The sequence below is a fragment of the Enoplosus armatus genome, chromosome 15 (genome assembly GCF_043641665.1).
Source record: "Enoplosus armatus isolate fEnoArm2 chromosome 15, fEnoArm2.hap1, whole genome shotgun sequence".
Taxonomy (NCBI): domain Eukaryota; kingdom Metazoa; phylum Chordata; class Actinopteri; order Centrarchiformes; family Enoplosidae; genus Enoplosus; species Enoplosus armatus.
This window is the reverse complement of record NC_092194.1, coordinates 13,278,756-13,296,190: the sequence shown is the minus strand read 5'-3', so window position 1 is coordinate 13,296,190 and position 17,435 is coordinate 13,278,756. Positions and strand designations below refer to the sequence as shown.

General features: G+C 40.7%; 1 protein-coding gene across 1 annotated transcript in view; it reads left to right on the top strand.

The window, feature by feature from the left end:
- The first annotated feature begins 13,843 nt into the window (after positions 1–13,843).
- pacrg (PARK2 co-regulated) overlaps positions 13,844–17,435 on the top strand; it is a 119,089-nt gene continuing 115,497 nt past the window's right edge. The window contains exon 1 of the mRNA XM_070920893.1: positions 13,844–13,912. Coding sequence (XP_070776994.1) covers positions 13,844–13,912 — 69 coding nt within the window. The remainder of the gene's footprint in view (positions 13,913–17,435) is intronic.

Here is a 17,435-nt window from a genome sequence, read left to right as displayed (position 1 = left end):
GAATTAATGCCTCTCTAATTTGCTATCTTTGTCACCTCTATATATGGTGTCAGACGAGATGTAGACTCCAGCAATGATGGATGGCACCGATTACTCTTATTAGCAAAACACATAGCATTATCAGGGTTTTTTGGGGAGCATAAAAACTATATAGTGTACTTGTGAATGTGCACTGTGATGACACTGCATGTACAGTATATGTCGTGGGTTTAGCTCCACAATCAAAAATAAAAAGGATGAATGGACTACACATGGTCTATTTGTATGTTCTGTCAAATACGGAGCATAGAGATTGTGTTAATGGTTTATACAAAGAAAAGAAGGAAAAAAACTAAACAGTGAAGTACATTTACTATGTTTATTGCATTATTTCTAAGGAAAAAGCATAATGTGATATCATTTGTAAGAACAACAATGGCATACAGAGTGGGACTGAATGTCCAATTTCATTCCCAGATCATGCAATATATATATATATATATATATATTATATTTTGTTGACACACAAAAGGTACCCTTTGGTGGTGTATAATGCCTCCAATGTTAACCCACCTGTGGCAATATGAGATGCCCAGAGAAACTGCACGTTTTCGCAGAAATTCAGTTAAAATTATTAAAACTGACCATAACATAAACCTATCGTATGGTTAAATGATCAAAGAGACTGTTGGGTTTTTATGTTGATTTTATGGTTATCATGAAAAGAAAACCTTGAAAGTGGAATTTACAGTCCTCCTACTGAATCCCTTATTTGGGCAGAAGATGTGTGTCATGCCTCGACTCTCCAATGGGAATCACAAAGCTCAAAGCATCCAATGTTGCCACAGGTGAGTGAAAAACTGGGCTCAATTGATGGCCGAAGCAGTTGCTCTGGGTGGCTAATATTGCCGTGGGTGGGTTAACATTGGAGTCAATTGAAAACCAGGTGCTTCACTATACAGATGCCAAAGGCTGTCCCTCTGATATAGTGTTTTTTTTTTAAATGTGATTTTCTGTTTGCGTCACTGTCACTACAGCGGATGGCAGGAATGGGATGGGTAATTTGTGGGAGACTGGGACAGATTGAGATATGACAGGTAGTAGATCAGATATTCTATTGACATTTATATTGTGACTCCTTAAAACACAGCTACATCTACTTCTGACCTCTCTTCACAGGTTGTCTGGTTTGTGACCATTTCAACCTCAAATGGTTATATTTTAATACTTTTTAAAGTAATTGAGAAGAAAGAAGAAAATGTGACAAGAAAGTCAGAAAAAATACATCATTTGTGTAGCAGAAATGTGTTTTTTCTACATTCCTATTCTGCTAAAAATCTCGCAACCCCTGTTAGAGACCAGACCCCCATGTTGGGACTGTCACACTGTTACATCTAAACCTAGCCAAAAGATGCCAATACATGTAAAACCTGATGCACTGATGTAAAAACCCCTGTTCCGCAACATCTTTCATAATTCATCCTCCTTAACCGTCACTGTGACATTCTCCTTTCCTCTGTTGGGTCTGTACTGTTTAGTGGGGTGATGGCAGGAGGTCGTGAAACTTGTGACTTGCTTGTGACTTGTTTGTCATGCAACTGATGTATGTATAACTCTTGCTTGCAAGAAGATTTCTTACGAACTACAGATTAAGACAGATATTGTGTTCGGGTATTTCATTACCAACATCTCACCAATGCTAGACAGCATCAGGTTTTCTGATTGCCACCACAGTACTTTCTACATGTGTCCAATGCAAATCTTTATGAGCATTAAATGTCAGAAACGGTTTCCTCACACAGTACGTCCTGCATCAGGTCTCGCTGCTTTCTCGGCACAAAATAGTATGAACACTGGGAACATGACACAATTTTCACCCCAAAGAGGCATATGATTGTAGGTTTCACTGCACGATACCATGTGTATTGGATTTCAGTCCACATAATTTACATACATTACCACCTCTGAACTTCTCTCTCTCTGTCTTACACACACACACACACACACACACACACACACTCATTCATACTGCTGAAACAATTACAGGTAGTTTCCCTCTGAGTTAAGACAGCTAGTGAGGTGTGCTTGTTCAATAATTACAGCTCTTATTGTGTACATCCCACTGCTGTGCCCCAAACCACCATATCTGTCTCAGCCACTTTGTTCAATGGATGTCAGATCACACCGTGCGGTCTATGTTGAAAAACCATTATATTTCAAACACTGCAGGAACTTCTGAAACAACAGGGACACTCAGTTCCTGTTGTAATTTCCTCTCTTCCTCCGTTTTGACACTATCCTTCTTGTGATTTTGTCTTTTGTGCGTGGCGACACCTGCTCCTTTTCTTCCCTCTTTATTTTCCTTTTCCCCCTCCTTTCGTCTTTTTATATCTCCCCCCACCAATCTTCATGCCTCGCATGCTTTCACACTCCATTTTCCATGCTGGCTCTGGGTATCCCCACTGTGGAGAACTCTGTCTGTTTCATCTGGGTGTGGAAACAGTGTGCTAATATCGCCTGCTTATACCCATTGGGTGGGATAATGGCAGCCATCACTCACTGATGCAGCACAAAAACTGACATTTCGCTCTCCTTGTGCTGACAAACAGCATACACCTCCTACTGCTCTGTCACTCTGTCTTTTGTTTCTTACATGAACTCCCTTTTTGTCTCTCTGAATCTGTCTCTCCATTTGTCTGTCTCTCTCTGCCTCCAAGTCTCCCTGCTTATCTGTTTTCATCCACAGTTCACTTTATCAAGCTGGTATCGCACAACAAGGCAAAGGTCATGACCCCTGAAGGATGTAGTTGCAGAAATGGAAATAGCACTTGATTCTAAAAGCTTTAAAACTGATCGTTTTACTCATGCATAAATTATTCAGTCAAGTCCTAAACAGGGGGACACATTAAGAGTCATGGCTACTATTACAACTCAATCATCCTACAGGGAATTCACATTGCAGCTCAGTGAAAGAATTATTGGCAGATATGTGGCCAATACACATGCCTTTGAATCCAGCGATCACATCACTTTCTTGTCTCTGTGTGCATTGCTAGGAACTAACATCTTAACACAATGAACTGGAATTCAAGTACCGACCTGCAAACATTTACATGTTTTATTTCATCAGGTAGTGAAATTTTTCATTTGCAATTCAAATTCAAAGTCATCTTCACCTTATCTTTTTTGGGTTATTTCCTCTGTAAATACTTTAAACCTGCAAGACCTAATTTCTTGGTCACCTTGGGGCAGCGCAAACAAGCTGTTAAAACAACACACACATATTATAACCTTATGAAGCTGATATGGTGCACTTATTTACACATCCAGCAGAAACAGAGCAACATTAGCATTCAATAGCTACTTACTCTTAGCTCTGTTTTTGGTCTCCACCAACACCTGAAATATCTGACTCTTTAGCGTCTAAATGCTCCGTTATGTTCACCAGTTAACTTTGTCTGGCTGATGTTTGGTAAGGGGCAGCCAGTGTCCAGGGCTGAAAACAGCTTCCTGCTTTGGGCAAAAAAGTTTGGATGAGAGTCATGAGCGTGAACCAAAACAGTAAAGTTGAGAGATGCAAAACCAAAACGATGAGATGAAACATGCTGAAACACACATGCTGTAGAGCTGAGGGTAAAATGATAATTCTCTGTGGGTTCATCGCTACGAACAACACCTTTCACATGACACATGGTCATTTGATCAATTGTTAATATAAAAATAGAGATTTTTTATTTTTACTGATTTCTGGTGAATTTATTTGATCAAACTCCAGATTCATTAAACCAGGACTGGATTTCTCTTCCTCTTGCAATAGTACTGAGACAAGTGCCACCCATTGTATTTAAAAAAGCAAAAGCTATAATAGTAAGTTGTTGCAGCTGCATGCGTGATTGCCTTTGTGATAGGTGTCTTTTACGGTGGTTATTACTAGATAAATATACTTAACTATATTTGAGAACAGCACATGTGAGATTTCTATCATCACAACAGCACAATACATAAACAGCTTTTGACCTCCTGCTTGTAATTAGACTGAGTTTTCTTATAAAAACATTATCATTAATTAAAGAACTGCTGTAAACACTTGAAGGACATGAAGGACAAAAACAACAGCAGCGTCAAACAGCAAACAGCAACTGCTCTCCTTGAATTGGAGGCATTGCTAAGAGGTGCGAGTCTGCAAAAGGATTTCTTTCTCTCAATTAGAATTGCGAAGGTATCTGGCACATCTGTTCGTCTCACGCAGGAATGAACTGCAGAGACTTATTTGTGTAATTGCTGGAGCCCAGAGGTGAGCCCAACAAAACACCAGAATGACCAGTCTGTTCACGCGCCTGAACTCAGAACAGAGGCCAGAGAACTGTTCTTTATTTTATGATTTTATTAGTGATTTTGTGTATGTGTGTTCACACTGCACAACAAGACACTCAAAGGCCTTGTTTCTATTGTACATTTCACTGGGAACTGCAGCTCCTGTAAGTGCTCAAGAACACTTGAGCACTGATCAATTCTGAGCACATTGCAATAACATAACCAAACATTATTCCCTTTATAATATAATGCTGAAGCTTTGGTAATTACCTGTTCTCTTTTCCCTCTTGCCTCCCCTCCTTTCTTGTTAATCTGATGGCTAGACAGGGACTTGCTGGGCTAGCAGGGGGCACTATTGTAGTTGAGAAACCATTAGAAGACACAGGTTTGATTCCCATAGCAGTTCAATAATAAGCCATCCTTCCTGTTGAAGCATTCTGTTGCAGGACTCTGAATCCCTTAACGCTTTACACATTGTGATTGCTGTAAATTAGCACATTAGACAAATGTCTAAAATGTAAATTAAATTTAAACCTGTGAGGGGAGTAGTAAAACAACAAGACTGCTTCTCCTCTACCAGCATGTACAGCACGCAGCATGTGTTTATGGATGAAGGAGGAAAGCATGAGGAAGTTTAGGTGTAGTATAGACCTGTTTTTTATTTTAACTGTTTGCATCAAGAATTCGTTTTTCGGGTGTGAAAACACAGCTATTGTGGCAAAGGCAACAACGAGTACACATATTATGCACACAACTGCATTATTTTCACAAAAGGTGAAACAAACGCAAGGAGGTACTTCTCCACTTGATTGTCTCACGGGAAGCTCAAGTCCGTCTCAAAATGTAATTTTCTACATCCACAGCATGCACTTTACAGTAAAGCGTAGCCTTTCCCCATTAACCCAAACGATCCTGGAGTAGATTCGTCTGCCCTTTCAAAACGCTGTCTCCAGGGTAACTGAAGCAGTAATTTTTGCACCTGTTAAGTGCTGAACAGAGAGCAGATGATTCACCTGAAGCCAGACTGCAATCACCTCTTTTCATAGATTAATAACCTCCTGTGGTTCTCGACCTGCAGCATTTCAGTGGGTTGGTGTAGCGCAGCATTGGTGGAGAACCTCGCTACACTGCATTGTTTGCTAAGCAATCAACTGAAAATGATTGCTAATTTTAATGGGAGAGGTGATATTTTGCTGTTTTCATGCACACCTGCACACACACAGACGCGCCTACACGCACAATGTCGTGCCTCTCTGTGGTGCAGGCAAGAGTTCAATATACGTGGGATGAGCAGAAGATGGTTGCTGGGGGTTGCCAGCGGGGTTGCCGAGGGTCAGTGATCTGCAGCCCCACAATCCCAGAGATGGTGACTGCTGTGTGGCTACAGCAAGACAGCACCACCGGGCTGCAGGGTCAGGGTACCAGGGACTACGGGTGCTCTCCCTTCAAATGTGACAAATACGATGTGACATGTCGGTGCATGCTTGAGAACATCGCCCTCTTTCACTCATACTGCCACACTATTTTTTCTCTTTTTCTTTCTCTGGCACACAAATACCAACACACACAGGAACAGACACATAAATACAAAGAAAAAAACAAACAGTATCTTTTTCTATTTCTCTCTCATAAAGCCAGACACAGAAACACAAAGACACTCAAACAGAGAAACGTAGTTACTCACTCTTGCATGAACACGCACGCACACACACACACACACACACACACACACACACACACACACACACACACACACACACACACACACACACACACCACTCTACCCCTGAGGCTGTCATCAAAAGCAGCCACTCTGCCCTACACTATGTAAAAGTAACAGCTTGCTTTTATTCTCCCTGGCCTCAGTCTTCTCTTTTCCTTTTCCTCTCCTCCGTGGTGCCTTCCAGTCCTCCCGCGTCATCCCACCTCCCTAACACCTCTCCTGCCAGTTAAGTGCATCTGCAGACCCTCTCAGATGGGCTGTCATATATATTTCAAAGCCATTTCCAAGCACATTCAGACAGAATGAATGCACATTCACCAAGAGGCTATACAGGACGCATTTTTGTGCTGTGGCTTTTTGGAGTCATTTTTCGTTCTTGAATAAGACATTTTTCGGGTGTCAGGATGTCATACTCACTCTAGCGTTAATGTGTGCTTGTGATTTTCACAGTAATAATAAAATATTTGACATACCTTTTATAGGCTTTAAGGAGATGTCTAACATTAACAAAAAGTCATAATGTATTCATTTAGTACTTTAAAAGGACACACACACAAGTTCAGAGGGTTCTCCTCCATAAGTATTAAGTGGTAAGATAAGTGTATAGAAAGCATGATATGAATAATGATGCACAGATGAAATAAAAGAAAAAAACACACACACTCGCAACAGTTGGAAAATCATCCCAATTTGTATTTCCTCCTTTGATGCAGTTATGGAAATTGTGGTAATTTCACCTGCACGTCTGCTCATCCTCATAACCCCCACCCAGGATCTTAGAATGCTGGGAAGTGTTAATAATATTTAAAGTTAAACGCCATCTGTTTGCAGGGCCTAACGTGAATACCAATATGGCCGGCAAACGTTGCAATTAACAGAGCCAAGATGTCAGGAACGCCGGAGAGGCACGCTTTGAGCCTCCTGCTCCAGGAAAGGAGAGGCAGATGTGATGTGAACAGAGATGACTTTCCTGTTCTCTGGGACAAAAAAACTCCTCTTGTCCCCCCTTTCCCTACCTCCATCTGCCCACATGTGATAGGATCCCCAGTATCATCTTTACTTAGGAGAATCTGCTTTGAAATATATCGGCTTTATAAATGCCTGTCTCTCTCTATTTGGATGTTTTATCCACAGAGCAGAGACGCATCAGTCAGGTGAATGAGAGGCATGCTGTTTTTTTCTGAAATGAAAGCAAATTGCATTTGCCCTGCCATACACAGTTTGTCGCCGCAGGGATGTTCTGTTTGTGTTTGGTGAGTGTCTGCGTCTGTGAATGAGAAGGGAACGCATTGGAATAGCTTGATAAAAAAAATATGTATGTAAGAGAGAATCAGAGACATTCAAACACTGCACAAAACGCTTAGACTAAGACTAATGTGGATGAATTTCATAATGTAATATATGAGTGGAAAGTACGTGTTTATACACAGCAGTGCTTTTAGATCCTTATCTAAAAGTTTTCTGTCAATACTGAAATCTGTCTCCTTTTTTCTCTAAGTTTAATGGCAGTCAAGTAAACACAAAATGGTGCATTAAAGTTATAATCTGGTGAAGAAAACGCAGCGATGTCACCTCCGAGTTTTTCTGTGATTATTTTGTGTTTCAGTGCAGCTCGTCACATTATAAAGGGAATGGCATATCTTTCTGTTTGGCACCGGGTTATATCTCTGATCTCCTCATCTGTTCCACCTCTGACTGCTCTTCATTTCACACTCTCAGTTGAAGTCACAGGGTGACCCCTCTCCTCCACTGATATCTTTAAAATGTGTCTTAATCTTAATCTTTTTTCTTGAGATTTTCTCATCATGGAGACATCAAGACATGGTCACACTTTGGTACACTATGTGTTATACACATTTTAGTTTTTTTTATAATTGTATCCAAATGTATTGACTGTATCTCACGTCTATATTTATTTATTTATTTATTTTCATGATTTTGTTTGTCATTTCATGACTTTTGTCAACACTTGTTGTTTAAATTGGTCTATAAATAGACTGACTTGACTTTCTTGTCATGATTGTATGGCTATAAAATGAATGCTACATGCTAACGGTAAATCCTGGGCTCCATTTCAACAGCCTCAGTCAAATCACTGTGTTATAGTTGTGCAGTCATCAGATTATTCTTTTAGACACTTTTATCCACAGCATCTTACATTTGAGGAGCAGTGTCTTGTGACACTTCAACTTGTGCCCAAGAATAACAGGGGATCTAACCACCAACCTGACAATTAAGGGCCGATGTGAGCTACACCAGTTATCAGACAACAAAGAGAGAAAAATATTCACACATATTACATACCACAAATTAGACTAAAAGAAACATAATGTCAGCCTGGATTACATTACACTACATTTCCTAAAAAATGCATTTGCTGACTCAAATTTGTGGTATGTATATATGACTTTTGGGAGACAGATTTGGTTATGTATATTGAAACACAAAATCAGACATCATAGAGTTGGAAGTGATAGAACATTGGATTCTTAATATTACTAGAAGCAAATCAGCCATGTTCCCGAAAGTTTTACCATCTGACAATTGCAGTAAGTGTTCCAAAAACTCAGCTTTCCTCACACACTCACACACACACACACACACACACACACACACACACACACCAGAATATGACTTGCTAAAACACGTACATTTTGAAAAGATATTTTTCCCCCTTCTATTCAGACTATGTTGTTTTTTTTGACAGCCAAAACTAAGCTTTTCAATAGGACTCCAGCAGATACTACACATTTTAAAACACCATTATCCCTTCACCCTCACCTTCTCCCTCTTTTCTCTTTCTCTCTCTTCACTATCCTTAACACCATGTCCACAGTGGAGTCATGTGCAGAAGAGGCCAGCTTTTGTCTGCCCCGGTGGGATCACTGGTGTCACTGTTCACACATTCAGGTTCATGTGACATTGACCTGTGGGTGACAGGAAAGCTCAATTCTTTGGAGGGTTAGGTGTTGCCAAGGCTGCTGAAAGCACCACCAGTGAGGTCATACTGTGAGGCATGCAGCATTCAATGGATTTACTTTGATGATTCAGACTGAAAAAGCCCGACAGCCCACGGTGGCACAATGGCCTGTAATCTATTTAAGATTAAGCCTTTGACAGTTTCAAAGAGACATACACAACACATGAACTTAGAGAGGACAAATAAAAGTGTGTTGCCTGTAACAAATATAATCATACAAACAATTATCAACTAAAGAGTAGCGATACTATAATAGGTATATTATCCATATGTTGATCATCTGGACCTGTGTCTGATTATTGCTGCTATGGTCCAGTGGGCTTGTTACAGTGTATGCTCCTAGGGAGAGCAAGCTATGCCTTCCAATATCAGCTGGCCTCAAAGCCGCTTCTATAATGCATGAAGATCAATATGCTGTGGCTTTGTAAGTGAGGCCTTGCAACTCTGTGCCCATATCAAGTATTCCCACCAACTGCCCTGCCGTTTGAAGAGATCTATGCCTTTGGATTTATCAGGGCTCAGGGGAAACCAGACTACAGTCTGGATACCTAAACTGCTATTGTTTGAAAAACAAAAAACAAAGCTAGTAGTGCTGTGTTTGGGGTATTTCTGACGTTTGCAGTTTCATGACAGGATTTGATGATGACTTTTGGAGGAGCATTTGACAGAGATCAGTACTAAAGGGGCTATTTTCTCCAAGCTGTACCTTCAACTGATTCCCCATTAAAGGATTTTGCTGCTGTGTCCATTGTATTACAAGCTTATTTGTCCATGTGTTCCAGCTCTCACACGCAATATCAACAAATTTTGATAATTACGTCACCAAAAGATAACACAGTAGAAGGCTAAATGATCAGTACGTGTGGCGGCACTATAGTTACAGTCATATCCAGTCATATCTGCTTCTCTCACACTCTCCAAAAGCGGTACACCCCCTACCCAGGTGCAGTGACAGTTTTGTATTGCATGAAGACAGTCCAGGTTGAGTGTAGATTACTTAAAGGTACCCTGTGGATTTTTCATTTTGGAGAAACTTGGCTTTATTTACATTCCAACTTTCTCACCAAAATACATTTTGTGTATCCCTACCACCTAAGAAGCAAATTTAATGCAAAAACATGTTTGTTGCAAAGCCTTTTTTCAAATGTTTAAAATCTGCATTTGCTGTGTTTTTCTCTTCTTTTGCTACCTTTTTAAACACAGTACCTCTTCAAAACATTTCTCTACATCGCCACAAGTGGTCAGAAATTCCACAGGGTACCTTTAAGTGATTAAAATGGTAATATGAATTCAGAGAGTGTTTTATTTATTCATTCATTCATTCGTATTTCATAGGCTTACTTTTTCTAGTTCAGGGTCATGGGCTGGAGCCTATTCCAGTATGCACTGGGAGGGAGGTAAGCAAACACAGTGGCCCTGCATGGTGTTGGAATATGGGGGGAAAAAACTCTGAAGGAAATTAATTTGCACACTCGGAGAACATGCAAACCTCAGACACATTGCATCAAATTGAGGGTGGCTGTAACCACAGAGTTACAATGCTGCTAAAGAATTTATATCAGTGTCCAGCAGGCAAAACGTTACATAAAAGAGGTTTTGGTGATTATGGGGAGGATCTGTACATGCACCTTCACCACACAAGGGCACAACAGCAGCAGACAATGCCTGCACTTGCACTGACAAAGTAGTAGCAGGCAAAACCATGATGCTAAAATTGTACTGCATCGACCTAACCTACTTGTATTGATATTACCCTCTAGTGGACTTTTAGGCTGGTGAACCTTTATAGTTAGGCAATGCCTACTCACAGCCTCTCATCAAAGGCTGAATATGCGCAGGGGTTCAAACAAAGAGTGAAAAAAGCAAAGAGATTATAGATTATGACCCTTCAGCTTTATCTCATGACCCTCAGGTTGGGAACCAAATTGCCAAAAACAGACAACCGTGCCTTTGGTTGTGAGGCCTTCGTTATTTTTGAAACTCTTATGTATTAAGCTGACTATCAATGATCACCACATGTAAAAGTTTTACTGAATTCTCCTTTTTTTTGAGGACTCAGACCATAATGTTTTGTGTTTGGCCCTTTGCACCCACACAGGTGTTTTCATTTATTCTGGCTGATTAGTTCTGTGCTGAGGTTGAAGTTGGGTGCCGCCATACAGGGAATTATGTGTGGTCACCAAAGTCCTTGTACTAATAAAAATTGTAATGGTGTGCGTTGTTCAAGGGATAACAGGCGCAAGAAAACTAACGGGAGAGTCAGGGGGATGTCAAGCACAGTCTGTCCACACCCACACAGTGCACAGAAGAGGGCAAAAGTGAAAACACCTGAGGAGGTGTACCAAGGGTGTTTAGTAAAAGTAGTTCAGTATTATCTCTGATTAAGTTATTTTGACTGTGTGAAAGAATATAATTCAGCTTTGTTTTTGTCAGGTGCCACTAAATATACACTTGGGCTTTGCCAAGTTTAATAGGCTGTAACACTTGCAATATGTATTCAGACCCCTCATACCAAATCACTACAATATTCCTTTAGGGAGGACTAGATCATGTATTAGACTCAATAGTGCTGTTATAGGGACTTTATTGAACTATGGGTTCATATGCTTTAATGGTATATCTCTTTATAGTGTCCCAATAGGACATTAAATATATCTAAGATTACATTTTTCCTTTCTGGTTCCAAAGTCATAACACATGTAACATAGTAGGCAACCACACATACAACAATCCTGATCCACTTTTGCAACGGATGGCTTTGATCACAGTCACATACCTTGTACACTTTGTGTGACTTTTCACAACCTGATGAACTGTTAAACCCAACAAGCCCCTGGCCACTCTCCCTACAGCCTAATGGCCTAGTCTAATAGCTGTTTGTCTTGTTTTATGGTAATTGGGGGGCAACTGACTTTGCAGCAAAGTCTCTGCTGTCCTTTTCCTGCTGAGATTCTTCTGCTGGACCCCTCTGGGTCCTCTCCTTTGTAGGTACCGGTTTCTGCTCTAATGATATCATAATTGCTGTTTCCCCTCACAGTGGACAATGGTTGCCAAGCCTGAAGGTGGCCCAGCAAATGAGCTGGAGATCAAACCAGGGACACCATGATGATGAAGGCACAGTGTAGATGCAGAAAAAATAACACATATTCATCAAAGCATGGTGTATTGTGGCAATGTTGTTATTCATATTTTCCCCCCTCATTCTTTCCCTACCTGCCAAACCACCTAGTTATCCACAATACATCATTAGCGGCTGAAAATGCAAATTCATCTTCACTGTGTAAGTCAATTTGGACACTACGCATGCATCCTTGAAGCGCTTGTAAGAAACTGAGATATTAAGTTGACCCGTGTGGTGACCGACACCGGTAGCCTGACAGAGCTACAGATATACACACACATGTTCACACATGACCACACAGAACTCTCAAATCCAACGATGCATTTTGTATTTCACGCATCATCCCTGCAACGTCTGTTTCTACAATTCACAAAGACCAGCTCCCCTCCACACTGCACACTCACAGGAGTGAGATAGTGCAGTGCTGTTTGAACAATCATTTCTCAGTCCAGCTGAATTCATGCTGACGCTCCAGTTTGCTCAGTTTGCTTTCTGAAAACTCCCCTCTTCCTCTTTTTAATCCTCTGAGGGGAAGCAGAGAGAGGGAGAAAGAAAGAGAGACCAGCATTGAATGCTGACAGGGACATAACTTGCCTTCCCTGCATACCTTGTTTACAGTCTCTCTCCCTGCTGCTTTACCCTTCTCTCTCAATGGAGCCATAAAAAACAAATAGGGGCTTTTAGAGAAATTGCCTGTGCACTGAAGATTAATAACAGTTGCACTAGTTCACCCAAGAAAGTCTCCAGAGGCAAAAACGATATTGGAAGATTAAAAGTGCCACATCCCCAAATTGGAATGACTCAGAGCTCAGGCCGCTCTCTAACCAGCTTATTGAGAGTCAAGGCCTCGGCCTTCCTGCCACACAAAGAGCATCATTAAGTATTTACCTCTGGATGAGGATCCGCTGCATGAGTATAATGATGAGCTGAGGGTGTGATCGATCCTCTGTGTCTAAAATGGATGCGTGGTGGCCTGGGAGCTTCCACAGATGCATACTAAAAGACAGGTCATCCTGTGTGAGGTTAGGTCATCTTTTCACTGTTTGTAGCCCACAATCTAGACTAACCTGATGGCAGTGAGTAAGGAGAGCACTAATTCGACCCATTGCTATAAAACAAAAGACAAAAGAGGTGCAGTACAAATCTTTTGACTTGCTATCAGACCTTCATTATAGCTGCACACCTTTGCAAACTAAGACACTATAAGTCTATGCACTCCTCTTACCGCATAATAATTAAAAAGATTGGGTAGCAGGATTTAGATATAATAAATCACCAGAAGCATCCAGTCTAGTATAGAAAATTCAATTAAATCACAAAAAAATACTATCAATGAAACATATTTCTGAGATAAGTAATTTCCTGTTTTGCCGTAATATTACTGTCTTTATAATAATTTGATATATGACTACTTTTTAATAAGAGCAAAGGAAATAAACAGTACAACCTATTTATTGTGAACGCTCAGGCATCCTCTGCTGACGAACCACGACACTTTGCTATCATAGCATATTTTCAGCAGTGCCCTGGAATCTCTATGGTAACAAGGAAACACACGTCTCCGTAGCAACCAGACCAAAGCGTCTCTGAGGTTGCATAGCAACCACTACAAAAAACAACGGGCGTCACGTTTTGAGAGGCACACAAATATTAATTAGATAGCAACATTGCCCTTCATTTTCGGTTTGGAGTCGCCTCGTCATTTTACTAGACAAGACCTGTGGATATGTTGAGGAACAAGACGGAGCTAAAAACTCGAGGCTTCACCGTGAAGGCCACTATGAAGAACTCCGTGGTGAGTGAAGTTATTTGACGTTGTAAAACGTTAACCGAGCTAACGGTCGGTTTACGTTAGCTTTTAGCAGTGTGTGCAGCATTAAGTTGGACTGCCTTATTGTGATACAATTGACCGACAGCTGGCTATATAGCCTTACCCCTTACCATATACCGAGCATGAGTTATTGGGGAAGTTGTGACGAAGTATAATGTGATATTTGGGATAAAAGTGCATTAGCGTGAGGTAATTCATTTCACTATCAGTTTATCACAGTGGGATGCATCATTTCTGTCACTGAGCTCAAGCTGTCTAACTTTACACAGAGTTTTCTCTTGATACAAGGCTTTGCTTTTGAATGTTTGAAACATCTCAGACAAGAGTCGCATATTAGTGTCAGGGAGACAGAGAGAGGCTGACTGTGCTTTCTGTGGTAGGATACATGAACACTGACAGTCTGGACTCCCACATGCTGCCATCAGTGTGGCACCACTATCTAGGTTAAGTTACAATTGATCGAAAAGGATGGAGGGAGGGGGCTGCCTCTTACTTGCCTCTTTAAATGATCCTCTTACTCTTTCTTTTCCTCTATTATTTCTCTATTGTTATTCAGCAGAACCTATCATCCTTCTGCTCTTTGTGCAGAGCAAAATCTCAGCACACTAAATACACCACAGTGATGTGGTAGCAGTGGAAAAAGGGAAAACCAGAATGCCTGAACATATTCTCCTCAACCATCATTTTGCTATTCCTGTGTGCCTGTATGCATGTGTGCCAGTGTGTGTAACTCTTTTGGTCAGACAAGCTTGGGTGGGTTTAACACAAGTATGGGGATTTGAGAACTCTAAAATGATCCAATAACTTTTATGGGCTAAAATGACGAAGCTATAACGCATTGATTAGACACTATGAAATTCGGAAGCCATATGCTAAGAAAAATGCAAATGTCTTTTTTTCAACATCTTGGAGATACCACATTAACATGAAAGGGGAATGTTTTATAGACGAACATGCTTTTGGGATAGTTTGAGTTCTATGCAGCGCATTATTTGAGTATCATTTTACAAGCTTGTGTTGTTTGTTTGATTGCCTAGCCACCAAAGCTTTTATGTGTTCTAAAGAAACTATTGTGCACTTATCTTCCCGGACCATGATTTCCTTGCAGAGTGGTTCACCATCATGGACCTCTAGTGTAGTTAAACTGTGTTGAAGGAGTTGACTAATTTCCAAAGACAGTCATGTCCTCTTCCTTCCTCTCCTCTCATTTACTGCAAATGAAGATGGATCAGGAAAGTGTAATAGGTTTGTATAGCAGAGGGCATCAGTCTTTATTGATGATCTGTATTGATTGGTCAGTAAAACTAGCTTTTTTGCTGCCAAAAAATAGATTATTTTTAGAAATCTGGATCAGTTATGTCTGAGGTAGGTCTTCTGTACCTGGAAATGTATTAGATCAAGATGAGTTACAAATCTATTGTCACGTTGGTCCATGGTTTAGTGTACTTTTAGAATTGGGGGATGGACTTAAATTTTCACGACCTGTTAAATATGATCTCGTTAAAATAGGATGATGTATGAAACTGGCTTTGTGTTGCTGATGTTGTGTGCCACCACAGGCAACTGAAAGATGTATGTGTAGCCTCCCGCTGTGCTCTGGCAGATGTGGTAGGTCATAGTGGCAGCAATGGTGATAGACTGTAAGCTACTGAAGAAAACAAGCCTCCCAACAGCACATTTACACTGGCATCCTTTCTTTGGCGTGCATAAACCAGAGCTTATCTGTGCTTGTGTGAGGTTGTGTAAAAGTAAAATGTGCCATCACACTTTTTTAACACTGAAAGCTGTGTTAATTATAGTCCTCCTCAATTGTTGATATTGTACAGTACAAGTTCGACTCATTCAACAAGTTCAGTCGAAGTTGTTCACCTTTTGTCATCAGAAAGTCTACCTTGCTTCAGCTCCTGTGCGGAGGAGAGTTATGTTGTACTTTGCTCTGTTTCAGGGGTATGCAGTATAAGGAACACAGTCTGAGATGCCTCACATATTACTTCTTCTTGCTTTTAATTCTCACTTGGCACTTCTACACAGAAGCAGTTGCGGCTGATGAGCAACAAAGCATGTCACTGACAGTCATATTGCTTAAATTGACAGATTGAGGCATTCTTTTACTCTCACTTGCCTGATCTCTCAGGCAATTATCCCCAACCTATTTTTTTTAGAGACAACACCAAGCTCTTCGTTTGAATCTCTTTCTTTAAGGGTGAAAATGAAGACAGGGCGCTCACAGCATAAGAATTGTTTATCTTTTTGTATATTTCCTACATGCAGCTACAACTTGGCAACATGTCATTGTCTTTGTTTTTATGTCAGGGATATGATAAACCCTTCTACTTATTCAGGAAGTTCCAAGAATACCTTATATTTAGATTTCTGTGATATGTTTTGATGCTGTTTATGTTGACAGCTTTGACTTGGTTCATGGTGAAACCAGTGCACTGCATCAGAAGATGAGGCATCCATGGTCAGCAGTAATTTAATGAATGAATTTAAGGAAAGTGTCAGTTTAATATTTTCTGTCAGCAATCCCCCGGCTCTCACTTCCATATCTTTTCTACTTCTAAAATGTTGACTGTCCAGTCTTGGGTACTTTGATGCAAACAATTTAACTAGGTCTTCCACTCTGAGCCACTAAGTTTTTTGCAGACAGCTATTGCCTTATTACGCTCGCACTGCACTTAAAAGAATCAGGGCTATGTGATAAATAGAAGTGGAAGAGCTGCACAGTCCTGATGACAACAGTAAAAACATGAAACTGCAGCTCTCTGTTTATTTCTATGGCAGGAACTGCCTTGAGATGTAAAAGAGGCAGTCAGAGCTATCATTGACTTCCTCCTCCTTTTTTGAAGGTCATAAACAAATCTCCTGTCAAGAGCCTTCACAAGGAAGGCTCCTGCAAAGCCCTTTAATATTCACCATCTCCCCAGAGGATCTGCAAAGTCTGAAACATGAATGATACTCACACTGCCATACCACTGGCTAAATCCCCAACAAAAACCATTACATTTTTCAGAGGCTTGCTTGTGTCTGTTGCCTTCTGTTTTTTTCCTCCCTCGTGGTCACTGACATATTGCTCCAGAGAGGGCAGCTTTGCGGAGAGCTGTGATTTGTAGGTAACGACAAGGCCATTTCAAGCCTTGAAAGGGTATGGGGACTTGGAGCATAGGCTTATTATGCTTTAAAGTATTTGTGGTCATAGAAATTGAATCAATAGCAAAGGCCCCTGAAACTCTCCCCCTTTTTTTTAAAGATTCATCCCCAAACATTTAAAAAGAAAAAAAAGATGCACTTTACATTCTGGTGGGAGGTCGTCACCTTGTGTTTCAGACAGAGAGGGGAACAAAGCTGTTATTTTCTGTGTCAGAGGCTTATTTTAGCTTGGTGACAAAAAAAATAACAGGGGTTTGGGAAGAGAGCGCAAACACCTGCATAGTTTGGTTACATGAACCGACATGAATACACATACTGTACATGTGAACATCGCAGT